The following is an 18,784-nucleotide window of genomic DNA, read 5'->3' as shown; positions in this document are numbered from 1 at the left end:
TTCAGTATTATTTTTTTCCCATGTTGAGATTCACAAGTGGAAAAGTAATTCAGAACCTGTAATTCTTGATTAATTTCCTACTGGTACGTTATACCTTTGAAACCAGAATTGACTCCTGTAGGGCTGAATGTTTCTTTCAGATGAAAGAGTTATGCTTTGATCCCTGTACCAGTTTGAGTTGTTTCATCTCAGATTTTTAAAACCTGTGTGAATTTGTAAAAAAAATTTTAAAAAATGTAATTAACCTGCTAAAGAAAAGATAATTTAGAAATCAGAACTCTAGATGTAACTTTTCAGTCTGCTCTTCTATGTTAAGGGCACTGTAAAGCAAGGCTGGCCAGACTGCGAAAGAAACCCAGGCCTTTCAGTCTGTTTATATCAACTGTGAGAGGTCCAAACCTATTACTGGGAACATATTGTTGCTCTGCCTACTTAACTAGAAGAGATTTTAAATGTGATTTTAATTGCGTTTTCAATTGATTTATAGAAGGTATTAATTTATAATATTAATTTACATTTTTGGCCATAAACAAGCTGGATGCTGGGAGTTAAAAGCCCGTGACTTCATGGAAACACCAGAGAGGATGATGTTTATGTATTCAAAAAGCAGAACTCAGAAGAAAGGGTTTCTGTTAAACAATCAAGACTGCTGCGTTTTACACTCATGCGTAACTAATGTGCCGCAGTTTATCAGTTCATCATGTTTGTATTCAAATCATATACAAGTCCTTGTACTGAGAAAATGTGTAGGCTTCTGCTTATATTAACCAGCAATTCTAAAATCATACTTTCATAGGGTTTGATCCAAGAATACTGAAATTAATAAGTCTTTCTATGAACCTACTGGGATTTGGGTGAGGCACATACAGTGCTTTTGTATGAAGCTAGCACTTCACCAAAGGAATAAATGGAACAGCTCTTGTTTTTCTGAGCATACACAGTCTTCAGTCCACTCTGAAAAATGTGAAGTACCATTTTCATGTAAAGCATTCTGAATCTTCACTACGTTTTTCTTTTCTGTGCCCTTTTATTCAGCTACTCTCACCATTTTAAATGCTGTTCATTGAGAGATAGATTTATCTCTCTCATCACTCACTGGTTATGATTTATTTGCCGTGGCAAAACAGACTCCCTCTGAGAAATATTGCAGAGATTGGAGTGGAAGCAATCTTGCAAAGGGTTAATGCTGTAACCTTTTTCTAGCCTATTTATAATCCCAACAATAGGCCGTAACAGAAGAGGGTGGATCTTAAAAAGTACGGAGGGACTGTGTGTGTGGATGTGGGTGCTTATGTGTGAGTGTGTTTGTGCACGCATGCTTTGCTTTTCCGAACTGCCTTGTGTGCCCCTGGAATAAATCTTGTTCAGCCTGACCAGGACTCTGTGTGCTGAGTGTTCCTGACGGGAGAGTTAGAAGAGCTTCCTTGCACAACTGCCTCTCTTGAATTTCTCCTGAAGATTCCGTTCAGAAATGTATTTGTTTACTGAAGGAATGGGCAGATAGTTACAAAGCCACCTTTTTCTTCATGAAAACTAACCTGTGGATGCTGAAGAATGGAAACAGTTGATGCTAGCTTCCTCGGGAACAGTACCAATATTACTGCTTTCCTGTGCGATATCATACTGGAAAATGACACTTTTTTCTGTGTGGATGACCCACCTTACCCTTCTAAAGGTAAGTATAGAAAAATAGATTTTTTTTCCAGGCAGTTTTAGTTCCAACTGGAAGTAGAGATAGTATGGAAAGAAACAGCTACACAAGGCTTTTTCTGTGAGGGAGTGCTAAACCAAGTGCTTGCTAATAAGTTGGGATGAGAAAAAGGCAGGAAATAATTTAGCATGTGCTGGTTTTCCAGCATTCAACTAGAACGAAATCTGACTATAATGACAAACTAAAAACAACAGTATTATTGGGCACAAAATGTAAACAGCTCTGATAAGGACCTGGAGAAACATAATTTTTACTCTTTGAGCTATTCAATAACAGAGGAATTATCTGATCTATTACTGTGTAGGAAATTGATTGACTATGAAATTATAGCACTCTGAGGCTGAAAAAAATATTCCATGTATTAAAATATTTTTGATTGCTGTATCATTTCTTACTTCTGCCTAAAGGAGGAACTCCCACGGTGAGTGAGTGGTTCCCACTAAGTAGTTTTAGCACAACATGCTTCTATCAAGTGTGTTTGGTTTTCCGAACTGACATCATGTTGCATATATTGTGTTGTAATATTACGCAATTCAGCTAGGTCAGAATAAGTTTAAGAATTTCAGAACTTTCAGAACTGATTTTATAGTGGTGTAAAGACATAAGCCTTAGTAAAATCAAATACAGAAAGGTTTTTGGAAGTATTTACCTTCTAATTAAAGGATGAAACATACAGGTCTGTGATCTGTATATTGCATAACTGATTTTTATCTTGTGGCAATTTTCAGATTTGCATCAGATAATTCGGATTCTGCTGTATTGTTTGATATTTCTGCTCAGCGTATTGGGGAATATTCTGGTAATTACAGTGCTGATAAGAAACAAGCGGATGAGAACAGTCACCAATACATTTCTGCTGTCACTAGCAGTCAGTGACCTGATGCTCTGCCTTTTCTGCATGCCATTCACCCTCATTCCCAACCTGCTGAAAGATTTTATTTTTGGTAGTGCTGTTTGCAAAACTGCCACTTATTTCATGGGTAAGTCTTGGAAGTTTATTCTTACTTTGAACATCAAATAATGGGATCAGTGAGAAGGTCAATAAAGACCAGTAAAAAAGCTCTTAGTTTCCATCTGCCATCAGTTACCAAAATCACAAAGAAACAACTTCATAGTGCAAATATTTGTGGTTCTAGCTTCCTCAGTATGATCCAGCAAAAATGTAGAGGTATCACTTAATTTTAATAACACATAGGGGTGTTTTGCTGGATCAGGCTAAGTGAGAAGTATGTTGCGTGATCAAGCCTTAATGAGGAACCTGACACCTGCACTTGCTTACCTGTTGCTGACAGAGCTAGTAAGCTGTACAAGCCTCAGAAAGGGCAAATTTTGCCCACAGATTTTTGGTAGCAGTGATACACGAAAAAAAATAGGCCAAAGTAGGTGTCGTTTGTGGAGCTGGAAGCTAGAGCAAGCACTTTTTGAGAACAGACCAGATATAGTCGGAACTCACCAGGAGACCACAAAATGCAGATACAGGTTTTACAGGTTGCCTTTAGAGGTTGCAGCAAGACTTTTATATGCTGTGCTGTACCCTCTTTAGTTGTACAGCCAAGAGGTTCAAAGTGCCTGGGTTGTGTGTGCCTGCGTCAGTGATTTTGTCTCGCATCCAATATTTCTTGTGTGTTTGGTTGTTTAAAAAAAAAGAAATGTGTAAAGTTTTTGCTACCTTGAGGGACCCTCAGTTAATTACAGAAACTTTAGGTCCCCTTTCAACCTGTGCCCTTGAGAACTTTGATGTAAGAGAAAGTACACACCTAAAGTGTGTGAATGGAAACACTCTTATCTTTCTGTAGATAAAACTAATAAAACTAAAGGCCATGTTTAAACAATTATAACAAATTGCTGCCAGAAATACCATAAAAATTACTGAAGCATTGTCATCTTTCTCTAATTTCACAATGTGTAAATTACTTTGTAAAAAAATCCAGTGGAATATTTTTGAATGTGAAGTTTTTCATTATGAAGGTGTTTTATTTTAAGAGTCAGAATGTGGCTATTTCCCATTAGCAGTTCTGATTAACAGAGGCTTCAACTGATATCATTGTATCACCTATGCTCTTAATCTTTCATCTTAAAATGCAGGAAGCCTTATTTAAAATGACAGATAATTTACGTAAAGCATACTATAAAGATATTGGCATCTTATATTTTGACCTACATTAGAACATTCACAAAGATCATTTAATGAAAGCTTATTCAATCAAGGAAAAATTTGTGATAAAGCTAAGAAGAAATATTTATAATCTTGTGGCGATAAACTGGGGCACCTCAGAGACAGAAATAAAGACGTTATACTTTAAAATGTATGAACAGGAGAATTTAAGGGCACTTGAAGGACAAAGATTCTGCTTCATGACTTTGATTCTCCTGCTTTGTAACTCCATTATCATTTAGTTAAAAATGTTAAACACATTTAATTTTCTTGAATGAGAAAATCAGATCACCAGTCAAGCAGGACACTTAAAAAAAAAATTAAAACAATAGAAGAGGGACTACGAACTTCTGCATTGGAAGACGAATCAACAGCATAATCCCACTGATTTCAAATGGTTGTTTGAATTTCAGTGCAATTATTTACGTATAAACCACAGCAGCAAAGAAAAGAATTAGAAGGAAAAAATGTTTTCTTTCCATATTATCAGAATTTTGTGGTTTAACAGAATGAATTTTCTCTCTTGGATTTCTTGGAGCTAGAGAAATGCAGACCAGCACCAGTAGTCTGGAGACTCAGACCTGTTGCCCACATGCTCTAACTTAATCAGTATGATATTTATATATATGTATATTAAATTTTCTATATACATTCTAAGTTTGCTATATTTTTTATTTTCTATATGCATACAGAAAACTAGCAAAAACGTTTTAAAATAGCATGAACCTTTAGAAGAAAATAATAACTTTTTTCTTTATTTTATATATATAGGTGTCTCTGTAAGTGTATCTACCTTCAACCTGGTTGCCATATCTCTGGAGAGATACAGTGCCATTTGCAAACCTCTGCAGTCCAGGGTCTGGCAGACAAAATCTCATGCCTTGAAAGTGATTGCTGCTACCTGGTGTGTTTCCTTTACTATCATGTCACCATACCCAATTTACAGCAAACTGGTACCTTTTACCAAGTATAACAACACCACCGCAAATATGTGTCGGCTCCTTTGGCCAAGTGATGTCATTCAGCAGTCTTGGTAAGACATAACTGACTGTTAGCAAATGCATAATAACCTGGTGGGAAACAGGATTTCATGGTAGCGTTAAGCTTATTCATAATCAAGTATTAACCTTCAGCAAACATTTACACTTCTAACATGCTCATTTAAGAAGTAAAAAGAAAAAATTTTTAAGCTGCTCCCGTTTTGACACTTCTATGACTTTTCCCTTGTCATAGGAATGATACCCAACTTTGCAATGATTGTCAAATTATGATCTTCAGCTTTGATAACCCTTACTGTCACTGTAAAGGAAGCATCTTTCATACTTCAAGTATGCAAGTAGGAATACTGCCTTCACTCATTATGTGTAAACATATATTTGATATTTTCAGAGAAATCCTTAATTTTTGAGGAATGCAGACACATACAAGTATCCTTCTGTGTGCTGCCTTGCCTGTTAATTTGTTAATTGTTTGTCTGAAGGTCCTGTGAAGCAGAGAAGTAGAATATGAGAATTTGGAAAGGTTGCAAATGCCATTTGGGGGCACTTATAGAACTGAACCCTATGTTCATTTATGGAGAACAGGGGAAGAGAGATGAGGGGGGGAAATAGTGCTCCAAATCCTACACGTCCAGGCAGAGTAAGTAAATAATAGCGCTATCAAGCAGCAATATTATTTAGACATTGTGTCCTTGCACGATGACTAAATGCTTTAACTGGCACTGGGAAGAAGTAAGACTTTTTATGGCTACTGAAGGCCAATTGGAACTGGGAACAAGATTAAATTATGCCCCACTCCATTGTGGTGTATCCATAAATACAGCGAATTTTTATTAATGCTTCCAGTAGTCTCAGGTATTTGCCAGTTTGAGTATAGATGAGGAGAGAAGCTGCAGGGTGAAATTCTCTTCTCCGTGGTGTCAGCGCAGATTCCCAGGTGCTTTAGTGAATTTGCACATGGGGAGCAGAGGAGACGTAGGCTTGTAGATGTATTTAAGCAGAATGATTTTCCCAATTTTTAATCACATTAGAGAAGCTGCCTGGGAGAGTAACAGGCATGAAATGAAGTAAAAGCTGCTTCCTTTAGTGAAGCGGTTGCCACCCCTGGGATCCCTCCTCGAGCGCTCTGCATGGCCCCAGGGATGAAAGCCCAGGCCACGGCTGCTCTGCCCTAACCATGTGTGCCACAACACTTGGCAAGTCAGAGCTCACTGAAGCAGTGACTGACAGTACCAGGGGCTCCTTTGAGAATGGGCAGCTGCCCATTTGGCTTCTTCAAAGCCATTTTAACAGCATTCAACACTATAGGACATCTAACCTCATCTGGTTACAGCAGAGAGCCCCACTTCACAGGCAGAGACCTTCTGCCTTTAACCAACACAGGGCTGCCCGTCACCTCTGGGCCTGCAGAGGTTGGGTGGTGGATGTTTTGCAGCCACATTAGCCTTGTTCTTGCTGTTCTGAAGAGAAGAAAGAGGAAGAGAAGAGGCGGGAAGCTTCTAATTTCCAGAGCTATCAAAATGATGCTTTGTATTAGCATGAAAAAAACCCAGCAAAATCTTGAAATCCTCCCCAACACCCACCAAATTCTCATCTGGAGAAAAAGTTTTTCTGTTTTTGTGCTGTTCCTTGGTCATAATTTGTCTTTTGATCCTTTAGGTACACTTTCCTGCTACTCATACTCTTTCTTATACCTGGGATTATAATGATGGTTGCATATGGCCTCATTTCTTTGGAACTCTACAGAGGAATAAAATTTGATGCCAGCCAGAGAAAATCTTCACGAGGTAACAACACATAGAATCATAGAATGGTTCGAATTGGAAGGGACCTTAAAGATCATCCAGTTCCAACCCCCCTGCCATAGGCAGGGACACCTCCCACTGGATCAGGCTGCCCAAGGCCCCATCCAACCTGGCCTTGAACACCTCCAGGGATGGGGCAGCCACAGCTTCCCTGGGCAACCTGTGCCAGTGTCTCACCACCCTCACAGTGACGAAAGAACACATTTAGTTTTGGTTTGTTTGTTTTTAGGTAGAGTTTTCTATTTGTAAAAAAAAAAAAAAAATCATTATGGTCAGTTGTAGTTGTGAACCTGCCAGATGCATTTGTTCATTGGAGCCATTTCATTATTCACTAGCAAATAATTCCTCACCTATGACTTGTTTGCAAAGACTCTGAGTAGGATATGTTAAATTTCTAATTCGCTTATTCTAGAACCATCAAATTTGGGGTTTTTTTGACCATGGCTGAGGAGTATTTCTGTAAATAAACACCAAAATAAAAGCTGTCAAATTAAGATAAAAGCGTATAATTTTTAAAATTATCTTCAGTAAGTACTTGAGCAAACAGTGTCCTTACATCTTTTGCATCAATTTTTATGGAGTTGAATCATGAAAATATTGGGAGCCAGCAGACACAAAGAAGCTGATATACAACTGACTTAGAATTAGGACAGTGCTTTCTTTGCAGCAGTTGTTCATCCATGAGTTGTGTTATTTATTTAGACAGACTCCATACTTTGTTTTGTATTTTGAATCATGGCTCAGAGATATTTTTGCCAACTATTTAAGTACTAATTTCTATGCACAGAAAGAAAAATAAGTACCTGCAGTGCCAAATATGAGGATGGAGATGGATGCTACCTCAACAAAACCAAAAGAAAAAGGAAAATACCATTGCAACAGCTCTCTGCTTCTGGCCATAGCAAAATAGAAAGGGTGAGAAGCAGCAGCTCTTCTGCCAACTTAATGGCCAAGAAACTCGTCATCCGCATGTTGATGGTGATAGTGATTTTATTTTTCCTTTGCTGGACTCCTATCTTCAGTGTCAATGCCTGGCGTGCGTTTGACACCACTTCGGCAGACCAGCGCCTCTCAGGAGCTCCTATCTCCTTTATCCACTTGTTGTCCTACACTTCTGCTTGCGTGAACCCTATCATATACTGCTTTATGAACAAGCGTTTCCGCATGGGTTTTCTGGCCACTTTCACCTGCTGTGCTAAGCAAAAGCCCCCTGCAATACGGGGAGAGGTGGGCGATGAAGAAGAGGGGAAGACAACAGGGGCTTCACTCTCCAAATGTTCTTACATGCAAATGAATGCATCTGCACCCCCCTGAGCTGCATCAGAAGAGGCTACCAGTGGCCTACAGACACTCAAGTGTTTATCATCTGGTCTTGGAAAGTGACTGTTGCATCAGCTGAACACGATTTAGATCTGAGGTAATGAAACGCTTCAGCTGACAGTAAATGCAGTGAGAATTTTATGTGAAATGGATGGTATCACTGTTTGAGCTTTATATCACTTTTCCTTCCAAAGTACAAAAGAGGAATAGGGCTCTTTGAAGACAAGGGACTTTATAGAAAGCCTTAGAAGAAGCTCTATTTGTCATAAATTATCCTGTAAGAATTGGTGTCCTTTACATCAACAGTTTTGCTCAGTTTTCGGCTGCAGTTCTGAGTGTCTCTTGAAGTTTCCAAGATGCTAATAGATTCTCTCTAAACACAAATACATGTATTGCAGTCTTCACTTCAACATTTATGCTTTATAATCAAAATATTTCGGTTACATTTGCAGTATTTTTTCACATTATTTTAGCTGAGCTTATACATGTTGAGATCATTTTGGTGTCATGGTCAATTAAAAGAATAATTTTGGGGTGGGGCTAACAGGCTGTCCATGTGAAAATAATGCTTTTAAGTAATTTTTTTTTTTAAATAAAATGAAAATAAATATTTGTGATTTTGTGGATGGAATATATTCTTCACTTAGGCAATCATCTAAATTAACATAATTTCCTGTATTTTTTATTTCATTAAGCCCCAAAGAGCAAGCTCAAAGAAGTAGCTTTTTTCTGTGAAGCTGCAAGCATCTATCTGCACAAGTGGCTGCGTCTCAGATGAGCCCCAAAGGCTCGTGTGGAAATTGTCACACTGGGAAACACAGGGATAAACATGTGGGATAAAGCTAAAGAGGTCAATTTACAAAAGACATAAGACTGAAAACATAGGATGATGGCCTTGGTAGCAGTGCATTTCACAGACATTCACAGTCACTCCTGTTGTGGTTCTGCCTACATGAAAATGGAAGCCATTAGGATGCAAGAAAGGCAGAAACAGCAGACACAAGTAAAGGCCGAAAGACTTCATCTGAAAACATGTTTTTTTCTAAACTTCAGAACACCTGTTTTCTCCAACTACACGTATTTGTAAGCAGACTCAATGTAGAAAGAAAATCTTTGAACGATAGAACTATTATTGGTGGTTTACTGAGCGAGGAATTCACGCTCCTTCCTGTGCAGCGTTGTGGGGGTTAGTGTGGGTGTTCAGGTCATGCCCTTCGCTATGTGGTGCTCAGTAGAAGTTATATAATTTGTTTTGTTAAAAATATTCTGTTGGAAATGCTTCTATCTTCTAGCTGAGTCAATATCGTTTAAAAAACTTGTTATGAGACAGATTAAATTTGAGCACAGTGTGGAATGTAGATGTGGATATTAAATATAACCCTTTTCAGGGTTTTTAATCAGGAAAATCTGATCTCTTTACAGAATAATTTTAAATTGGAAATATAGTTTGAGTTCCAGGCACCCAGATCCATGTTCTGCACTCAGTTATTGCCTGGAATGGTTTACCCATACAACTTAGCAAACAACTTTGGTTATTATTTTTTTTTTTGCATCCAGCTTGTCCACAGACAGGAAATTAAAAAAAAAAAATCCAAAGCAGTGTTTGTGCAATCCATAGAAACAATGTTTTGCCTGCCCTGTTAATAAAGTAGCACTGCTTCTGGAACACTGCTGAGAGTACCGACATCGATCTGACCTTTTACAAATACCCACCAGATTAAATTATGGTATTTAATTTATAACAATGAAATGAAAATTTTATTTGACTTAAGGATACAGGATGAGACCCTCCACAAACCTGTTCTGTGTGTTGAAACGGAAGGAACAAACTTAGTTGCTATGGATTCATGTGGAACGTTTGAAAGCCTGGCTTTATCATAGGCCTTATTCTTAAAATTTTTGTTTAAGTAAAAACCAAAAATCATATTTTAATAGGATACTGGATGTGAATATTGCTGACTATGTGCTGTATAGTGATAAAGCCTTTTTCACAGCTCTTTATGCACTTTAAAAGGCAAATTCCAAGATCTAGATTCTGTGGTACCCTTAGAGCCCACATAGCGGTATGTGTGCCATTCACCTGCTCCAAGTGATTTAGTCTGAGGATAGTGCTTTCAGATGAAAGGCAAAAGCTATTTTCAACAATGCCTTAATCAGATCACAGCCCCCCACGGCCTTCGGTGCCTGGGGCTGAAAGGAGCAGCGTCTCTGATTGATTCCCCACTTATACTATCAAGGAATACAATTTGGAGGTGATGAAGTGAGGGAAGATGCTGATGGAGCAGTGGTCAGGTGACAATCAGAAAAGGGTTAGAAATGTGCCAGAAAGGACACCTTTCCATTTGTCCTGGCCCGTTCTATGCCTGTGTCGTGCCTCCCCTCCACTGCCCCCTACACGCCTTTTATTAAAAAAAAATAAAAAAAAAAAAAATCAGTGCATTCACTCTTGACCAAGCTCTGAAAGCCACAAGCCTTAAGCTAGATTTCATCAACAAGCAGGAATTAAGTAGTAAATATTTAATAATCAATCTGGTCATTTTGTCGTCTTCTGCCCCAATCTCCTAGCAGAAGAAATTTCAGCCTTTCCGCAACCTGCATGCATTTTAATGTCATTTTCCCTGGTCTGTGCACTGCAGAAATCATTCCTGCCTCTGAATGCTGCCCTTTCTTTGCTAGAGTCATGGAATCCTGCCAGCAACTTTAATTCAGATACTGCTATTAATGGAAACGTACCTTCAATAACAAATATGAGTGGAATAAACTGATACAAAAATAAGATAAATTATGAAGTCTCCTTATTTTAACATCACTAATCATTGGGGTTGGGAGCAGAAATCCTACCCCAAAAGTCTACTTTTACAATGGGCAGTAGCTGAGGGCAAGCTCTTTCTCAGATAGAGCAGACAAATTGCATTCAAGTAATAAACTTCAGGTGTGGGAGACCCATAAATCTGCAAAGTCTCTTTCTTCTTCCCCTTTCTCCTGATTCCCATGCTTGTTTTTTTTTTTCTCCCTTTGTCTTTCTCTTATCTGTTTCAGCTGCCTGTTACTGCTTTTTTAATTCCTTCCCCATCTCTAGCTTACTTTCCCCCACTAATATTTGCTGAAATAGACTTTTTTTTCCCCTCTTTGACAGGTTTATTTTCCTTTGAGATTTACTTTCCCAAAAAGCATTCTCATCTTCATTTCCCCCTATCATCTCAGGTTGACAGACTCCTGAAACACATTACTCCAAGCAATATCTCCTGCCCACAAAGCAATAGTTCTGCAATCACCTCTTACAACCCTACATCTGAGTTCACAAATCGCCCCCCCGAACACCGGCTCCAGCCCTGCTCAAACATCAGTAGATACTAGTCCATAAAAAACCCCCAAAAACATAGTACTAAGTAACAGCCAAGTTCTCCTTTGGTACTTCTGTCCTTATTAGTTGCAACCTGTATTATTAGGACACGCTTCAAGACAGGTGCTGAAAAAACTACTAAATATAGCAGTTGATGAGGGGTCAAACTGAGGATAGAATTCACTGTTGCCAGGGCAAAATACAGGTGTTCTGGATGAGAAGTGGCCTGTGGATTTGGAACTGCAGCCACTAAAGGTTTACACCCCGCTTACTCGAGTTGTGGCCTCTTTTCCCATGCTGCCAATCCCTTTGTGGCTGTCTGGGGTCCCACCTGCTCCTCCTGCCTCTGCCTCCGGCGGGGTGCAACCCATGTTCACATGATGCTTTTCTGGCTTGGAACAGATTATTTCAGGATCAGACAATGATTAAATAAGACAATACCCTACTGAAATATTGCAGCGTAAAGCACAGCACATCAGTGCACACACAGTTCCTAACAGGGTTTATCAGGGTTTGTCTTAAGAGCAGGCACTGGCACAGAGCACCACCGCACCAGGGCAGAGCGTTAGTCTGAAGACAGATAGATGCCTTTTCTGAAAACTCACAAGTAGGGGCCACCAGGAAAACGTGGATGAACAACCACGTAGCAAAGCGTAAACACTGCTAGTGCTTCCGAAACAAAGATAATCTATAGTCAGATATACTCATGGTATGCAGAACCAGAATGCGGCAGGCATTTACCGACTGCAGACAAACTCTCCTGTAAACCTACAATTATGATGGTGAATGAAGTTTTAAAATGGTTTTTTTTCCTCACAAAGCATTGATCTTGTAAGTATTCGTTTAGGTGCTAAGAGGAATTTAATAGCTACCCATCTCCTTTACTTTCTCAGATACCCATTTTCCATAGCTGATGTTTTTTTATATTATATATATATATATATATACACACACAAACTAAGAGTGTCTTCAGATTCAAGGACTGTACTTACTTCCCCTTCAATTCCTCAGGACTTTGGTAAATGTGACTTTTTCTTTTCCTCAGTCTAAACTGTGAATGGATGTTGATTTAAACCTAGGGTTCCTGGTGGGAAAAGATGCCTATTCTCAAGAATAAAGTGAAGAAAGATAAAAATTAATGGCTTTGAGTAAGAATTATATGAAAGCAGAGGCTATAATGTTTTTATCACAGCATTAGAGACAGGGTGGTAGAAAGCATAAAAAAGTACTTGAGATTTTTTTTTTGTTTTTTTTTTTTTTTTACAAAATGTCTTGGTCTTCCATTCAAAACACAACACAGACCAACCAAACCACCTGTGACTCGGGTATGCATGTAGGTCAGCATTTTGTCCACCCTCTGACCATAGTTTTCCTATCCATTTTTCTATATACATCATCATTTCTGTTAGACAGCTACAGCTTTTTATGCACAATCAATCCATCCTTGGCTCTTTTCTCATCAGTTAACTCCACATCATAGTAAAGTGCACCTTAAAGATACCAGAATTTCTGTCTAAGTGGTTTATAAAAAGACCCATTTCTAGCATGACCTTTTTATTTTTAACCCCTGCAATGCTTGTTAGGCTTCCGTGGGTACCTACCAAAGGGAAAAAGCTGTGAAGGAAACGTTTGTGAATTGTAAAGCCCCTGCTTTATTTGTCTAGTGGCAAATCATCCCTGCGAGGAGTTATTTGTCTGCAACTCTACAGATAATTATGGTATGAAGAGTTTTCCATGGCCTCTGCTACCAGTTGTGTTCAAAAAGCACTAATTTTGAGCTAGTGAGATGTCAGTTGTCCACTGTACTGTGAGATGATAATGAAAAAGCTTCATTAGCATCAGCAGGTAGCAAACATCAAGTAGGAATCATTCTACATGGGGTTAATACCATTTAATTGATTTCCTGTTACTTTGGCAGTTATTAACAACTTTTAAACTATCTCCTGATAGAACAAAGAACTGGAGCTTGCACACTGAGTTGATTTAAAAAGCAGCTAAATCATTGCATAGCTCCTATGAGTGTTGTACAGATACAAATCAAGCATGAGAACAGTCACACGTACAGAACCTAAATCAACTGGAAGGATGATCAGCTGCTCGGGATCTTGGTTTGTCACCAGAGCCAATTGTATTTTTTATTTTAATTAAATGGACAGTGGCTCGGGACATTGTTCTGAGAGTATTCAGCAACTGATAAGAAGCCTCATGCACGATCAAGTGAAGAATGACGGACAGAAGTGAAGGCCTGGGAGCAACTGCAATAAACAGATGACAATACCTAAGAGAAAACTGGGCAGCCAGCGGGGAATGCTGCAATGACTCTTAGAAACCTGCCATGGGTCTTCTGGCACCTGGGATCCTCATAGCTAAACTGAAGGTAGATGTCGAAGAATCAGAACTGTTTCCTTGCTCTGAAACTGGTTCAAAACCCAGTGCACATCCCTTTGGTGGCACGCAGCGGTGACTGGCTCACTATTATAGTAAAGGAATATAAGGGTACTAACATCATCCAAGATACTCTGTCTTTGGAGTCACTTTTTCTGGTAGCTTCCCAAGAGATGGTCCTGCCACAGTCCACATGCAAGTAGGAAAAATAACACTAGGGTTATGGCACTGAAACAGAGGGCACAACTGCTGCTTCTGCTGAAAAGCCAACCTCATGTCCCTTCCAGCTTCCCTGGGTGCTGTCACTAATTTAATGCACCTCTGATCATCTGATGGGAAGGATAGAGGTCAGCGCAGGATGAGGAGGCTGCTGCATCTTGGAGACAAAGCGCTCTTAATTTGCAGTCCAGATGTGGTCAGTGCTCAACTAAGTTAGAAGAAAATCAGTAGTGACTAAAGCAAATTTTCAGCTATAAGACAGGTTCTCACAATGCCTTGCTTCTTTGGGACTGGAGACCCAGGAGGAGAATCCAGAAAACATGAATGCCCTTGTGTTTATTAAAAAGGAAACCTGTTTAAGTAGTGTCAACTGACTGAAGCAAATCAATACAGTGCAGGAGAGACTGTCAGGCATAGCTGTCTGTTCCCTAGTATTTTGCAATATTTTAATTCCTTTTGTATTTATTTCCTTCCTTTTTTTCAAGCACTGCAAAGTAAAAGCTGGTGGAAATTCAAAGAATGTTTATTGAAGGGCAGTGTTTTCCAGAAGACATCGAAAGTCCATTAATATCCATTGTGACTCCTCTGCTGCAATAATTTGTCAAATATTTACTAAAACCATGATAGACTTTCTTTGCTATACACACTGAAGCCAAGAGTGGCAAGCCTCCAGACGCCAAGGCTGCACAGAGAGGGAGAAAAGACAGAAGAGAAAAAGCACGCTGCAGTTGTATAGCTTTGTCCTTTATTTCTTTTGTGAAATTTAGAAGAGATTAATGAGACTGGTAGAAGACTGAATATTTAGAAAAACAGTGAAGGAAGACAAAGCTAAATCTGGTGCACTAGCAGCTGGAAACATTGTTCTGTAGGGTCCAGACACAGGAGACGGGGAGGAATAGAAGGAAAGGTGAATGGGAAACATTTCAGCCTTGTAGAATGGGGGAAAAATAATGAGGAAAGGACTATGTGATCTGATCTGTAGAAAGAGAAAATCATTGCAAACATCTTTTGGGTTTGGATTGTCAAGACCCCTTTGAGAACAAGAGGAAAGGCAGCTGTGTCCTGTACGGACGGAGGCACAAGGGGATAGACAAAAGGTCCCTTAAGCAGCAAGATGGAAGGGAAAAAACAAAACAGACTTCATTTTGGGTAGAAACCCATTCATTTTCAGCAAAGTTCAAAGGGGTGATTTGAAAAGAAAACAAGTATTCTGGAATGAATTTCTATTCTACTGGTTTGCATAAGGTTTTGCTGCTGCTGAGATTCTGAGAAGAGCACAGAGCAGGCAAGTGGAGCTGGGGGGCTCTGCAGCGTGCGCCAGGCAAAGAAGCCAGATACGGGAGGGCTCTCAGGGCCACAGTGAATCTGATGCGTACGGAGCACTGCTGGCAAGCAGAGCGTCCTGCGTTACATCTGTAAGAGGTGGGCTTCTCCCATGATAGGAGTTTAAACCACACTGTCACAATATTGTTATGTTCTACCCTAGCTGTCTATGAGAATATTAACCCTACGTTCCTCTAATACTCTAAAGCCCCAGAACACTCTGCATCCAAATCTCATCCATCAGCCAACACAGAACTCATCCCTGCTACCACTGACACCGCAGGAAGCAGCCAGGGACCCTACACTCCATCAGACAGAGCTGGAACCGACATCGGTTTCAGAAACCAGGAAAACCAGTTGCAGTCAAGCAAGTAGAAAAACAACAGATGAAGGGATTTTTAAAAAAAGAACCTCCCCCCTCCCCCCAAATCAGCCCCTTCCTCTACTCCAGAAGTGTGGTAACTGTGTTTAATAGTTACCAGGAATTGAAACGGTCTGCTCTTCACTGGCATCCTTTAAATGAACTTCCAGAGAGTGGTACTCCTGCTAGGGGGAAATAGGTACTGCCTCTCGTGTACCTTCTCCAGCTCACTCTTGCTAAAGCTCTTTTCCTCTGTGGAACTCATCATCATTCTGATGACCGGCAGCAGCAGTCTGTTATGTATCTCAGTGCTACCAGTTGGCTTTGCCAGACAATAACCTCCACATCTATGTGTCTGCTTAGACAAGAGTGCCTTATGCATTCAATTATTCTCCTAACTCTATCTAGAACATGTTTCTAAACTTTCCAAAATGCAATTTTATAACTGACTAATGTTGCATGTGCACTCTCTCCAAATTTAGTTTGAATAATGTTTTCTAATCTGCTACTACATAAAACAAACTGAAGAACTTTGATATTATTTCCATACACCTGTGGGCCCAAATGTAGCCATCTGTGCAACTTCAGGCTCTGCTGTTGATCCAAGAATTGGTATTTACTTACATTTGTCCTTGGTCTTCTCTGGAGGAACATATTTGTGCAACTGCTTTTGAGTACTTTACTGTGTCTGTGAGACTCGCTCCACCTGTGCCACCAGTTATCGCAGATAGCAGTTGGAAGGGCTTTTGAAGAAGGGACACTTGGGAACACCTGTTTTTTTAATTACACGATCAAGTAACTTTACATTCACCTTTTTTTTTTTTTTAACACTTCAAAATTTCATATCTCATTCAAGTTCCCTTTACTTCATTTCATAGCCTTAATATCACCAAAAAGACCTTTAAGATCAATGAGTCCAACTGTAAACATAACATTGCCAAGTCCACCAGTAAACCACGTCCCTAAGCACCATATCTACTCATCTTTAAATATCGCCAGGGACAGTGACTCAACACCTTCCCTGGGCAGCTTGTTCCAATACTTGACAACCCTTTCAGTGAAATAATATTTCCTCATATCCAATCTAAACCTCCCCTGGTGCAACTGGAGGCCATTTCTTCTTGTCCTGTCACTTGTTACTTGGGACAAGACACCAACACCCGCCTCGCTACCACCTCTTTTCAGGTAGTTGTAGACAGCAATAAGGTCTCCCCTCAGTCTCCTCCAGGCTAAGCAACCCCAGTTCCCTCAGCCACTCCTCGTAAGACTTGTTCTCCAGTCCCTTCACCAGCTCCATTGCCCTTCTCTGGACACGCTCCAGCACCTCAATGTCTTTCTTGTACTGAGGGGCCCAAAACTGAAACCAGAATTTGAGGTTTGACCTCGTCAGTGCCAAGTACAGGGGGACAATCCTCTCCTACTCCTGCTGGCCACACTACTTGTAATTCAAGCCAGGATGCCACTGGCCTTCTTGGCCACCTGGGCACACTGCTTAATAATGAAAAAGTTAATTTGCTTTAAGCATGTCATAGTGCTTTTGCAGAGGACGCTTCAAAATCTGACTAGCATTTAAATACAGTTTTTAAAAGAAAGGAGCATTTTCATAAGCACATAAATGCAGAATTATTTGAAAAACAAGATAAACAACAATATAGTTAGTGTTCACTCTAATACGACCAACTGAAAAGAATATACCTGTTAAAACAGGATGAAAGTACAGATGAGAGAAAAAGAAGTTAGATTGTAATATAATCTGAAACTGGTTAACGAACTTGTCTCACATCATAGCAGACGAATGACAAAACTCTACTCATATTTCATAACCGTCTTTCTCAAGGCAGCTGGAGGAACAAGTTGCAAACAGAGATTCATGTTATCATTTTTAAAAACTATGACTGCGTGACATCTAAATTTTCTCCTTGCTGTGAAGATAATCCCACGCAGGCAGTAAGCCTAGTTTACTGCTGCACCACCCTAACATCAAGAGGAGATGATTTTTTTTTTTTTTCTAACTTAACACATTTATATTGGTAGCTGATATCTGTTTTCTATAAGTTTACCTGTAAGCTGACAGTAAAGAGCTGTGCAAAAATAGAATTTTAGCAAAATTCATAATTTGAAACTCTGCATTTTGAAGTAGTCTAGTCTCACACACTCAGATACTAAGTTTTAGGATGAAACACACTCGGGTCATGATAGCTCAGATAAAGAACAAGGTATCTAAAGACAGAAATACAAAACAATAAAATCCACATCACAGTTTTTCTTTGAATAACAGCATAGAATTGTTAACTCTAAAAATGAACCACTTGTATAAAGTACTGATGAAATTGAAAACTTAAGCACTCAGCGATTGCATTTATGCCGAAAGAAGGAAAAGGATTTTCTTTATCAAGATTACTTGCGAATTAAATAAAAAACATTTTTTAAACCATTGTTTGATTTGTACCTCTATTACTAATCTCCAAGATAAAACCAAAAATTGATTTCTAAGTCCAAAACTTTCTGAATGTGTGAAACTGGGAAGATGACAACATCAACCTCACAATTGAGATTATCACAACAAGTGGAGTCCAAACCCCAGATGGCTCCTTAAACCCAAGCATGCTCTAAACGCAGAATGAAGCAGCAAAAGGATTGTCAAAACAGATACACATGCCCACATGAAGGTTAATCCACCTCAGGTCCTTCAGAATAATTTAATCTAAATCGGACACTGTGAAAGGTAAACTAATTGCCCCAGTTTTGTAATTCTGAATGTTCTGAAATGGCATATATTGCACGTAATCCTCTCCTCTAGCCAAATAACTTCACACCATTCTCACTGTAATCCTCTACTCTGGATTTTAAGAGGATTTATTGTTGATACTATCTAAATAACTAATTGACAAGGTTTAGATGAGGAGATCTTTTATGTCTGAGGTACTTCATCCAGGACCAGCACCATTCCACACAGTTTTTTCCAATTATAACACTAAAGTCTAGCAAATGACCATTCTCTTTGCCAAAACCTCAGATCTAATTTATATTCTGTTCCAGAAGAATCAATTTATCATTCCAGACACAGACTGCAAGAGACTTTAAAATAATTTTTGAGATGTAATCTGCCCATGCTGTCCCTGTTTCAAACAGCAGAAGCTCTACCAGTTTTGACTTTCTGGCTA

The 18,784-nt window shown here is 39.3% G+C and overlaps 1 protein-coding gene across 1 annotated transcript; it reads left to right on the top strand.

The window, feature by feature from the left end:
• Positions 1-1,280: 1,280 nt before the first annotated feature.
• CCKAR (cholecystokinin A receptor) lies at positions 1,281-8,655 on the top strand. The gene is made up of 5 exons (XM_009565463.2): positions 1,281-1,675; positions 2,440-2,691; positions 4,638-4,899; positions 6,524-6,651; positions 7,457-8,655. Exons 1-5 carry the CDS (start codon positions 1,555-1,557, stop codon positions 7,981-7,983), a joined length of 1,290 nt encoding a protein of 429 aa, XP_009563758.2. The 5' UTR covers positions 1,281-1,554; the 3' UTR covers positions 7,984-8,655.
• The last annotated feature ends 10,129 nt before the right edge of the window (positions 8,656-18,784 follow it).

The sequence above is a fragment of the Cuculus canorus genome, chromosome 4 (assembly GCF_017976375.1).
Source record: "Cuculus canorus isolate bCucCan1 chromosome 4, bCucCan1.pri, whole genome shotgun sequence".
NCBI classification, from domain to species: Eukaryota; Metazoa; Chordata; class Aves; order Cuculiformes; family Cuculidae; genus Cuculus; species Cuculus canorus.
This window is presented reverse-complemented; position numbering and strand designations above follow the sequence as displayed.

Coding starts and splice junctions, on each gene's coding strand:
- CCKAR (XM_009565463.2), top strand. CDS start 1,555: ATGGAAACAGTTGATGCTAGCTTCCTCGGGAACAGTACCAATATTACT. Junction 1,676..2,439: donor CCCACCTTACCCTTCTAAAG/GTAAGTATAGAA, acceptor GGCAATTTTCAG/ATTTGCATCAGATAATTCGG. Junction 4,900..6,523: donor GATGTCATTCAGCAGTCTTG/GTAAGACATAAC, acceptor TTGATCCTTTAG/GTACACTTTCCTGCTACTCA.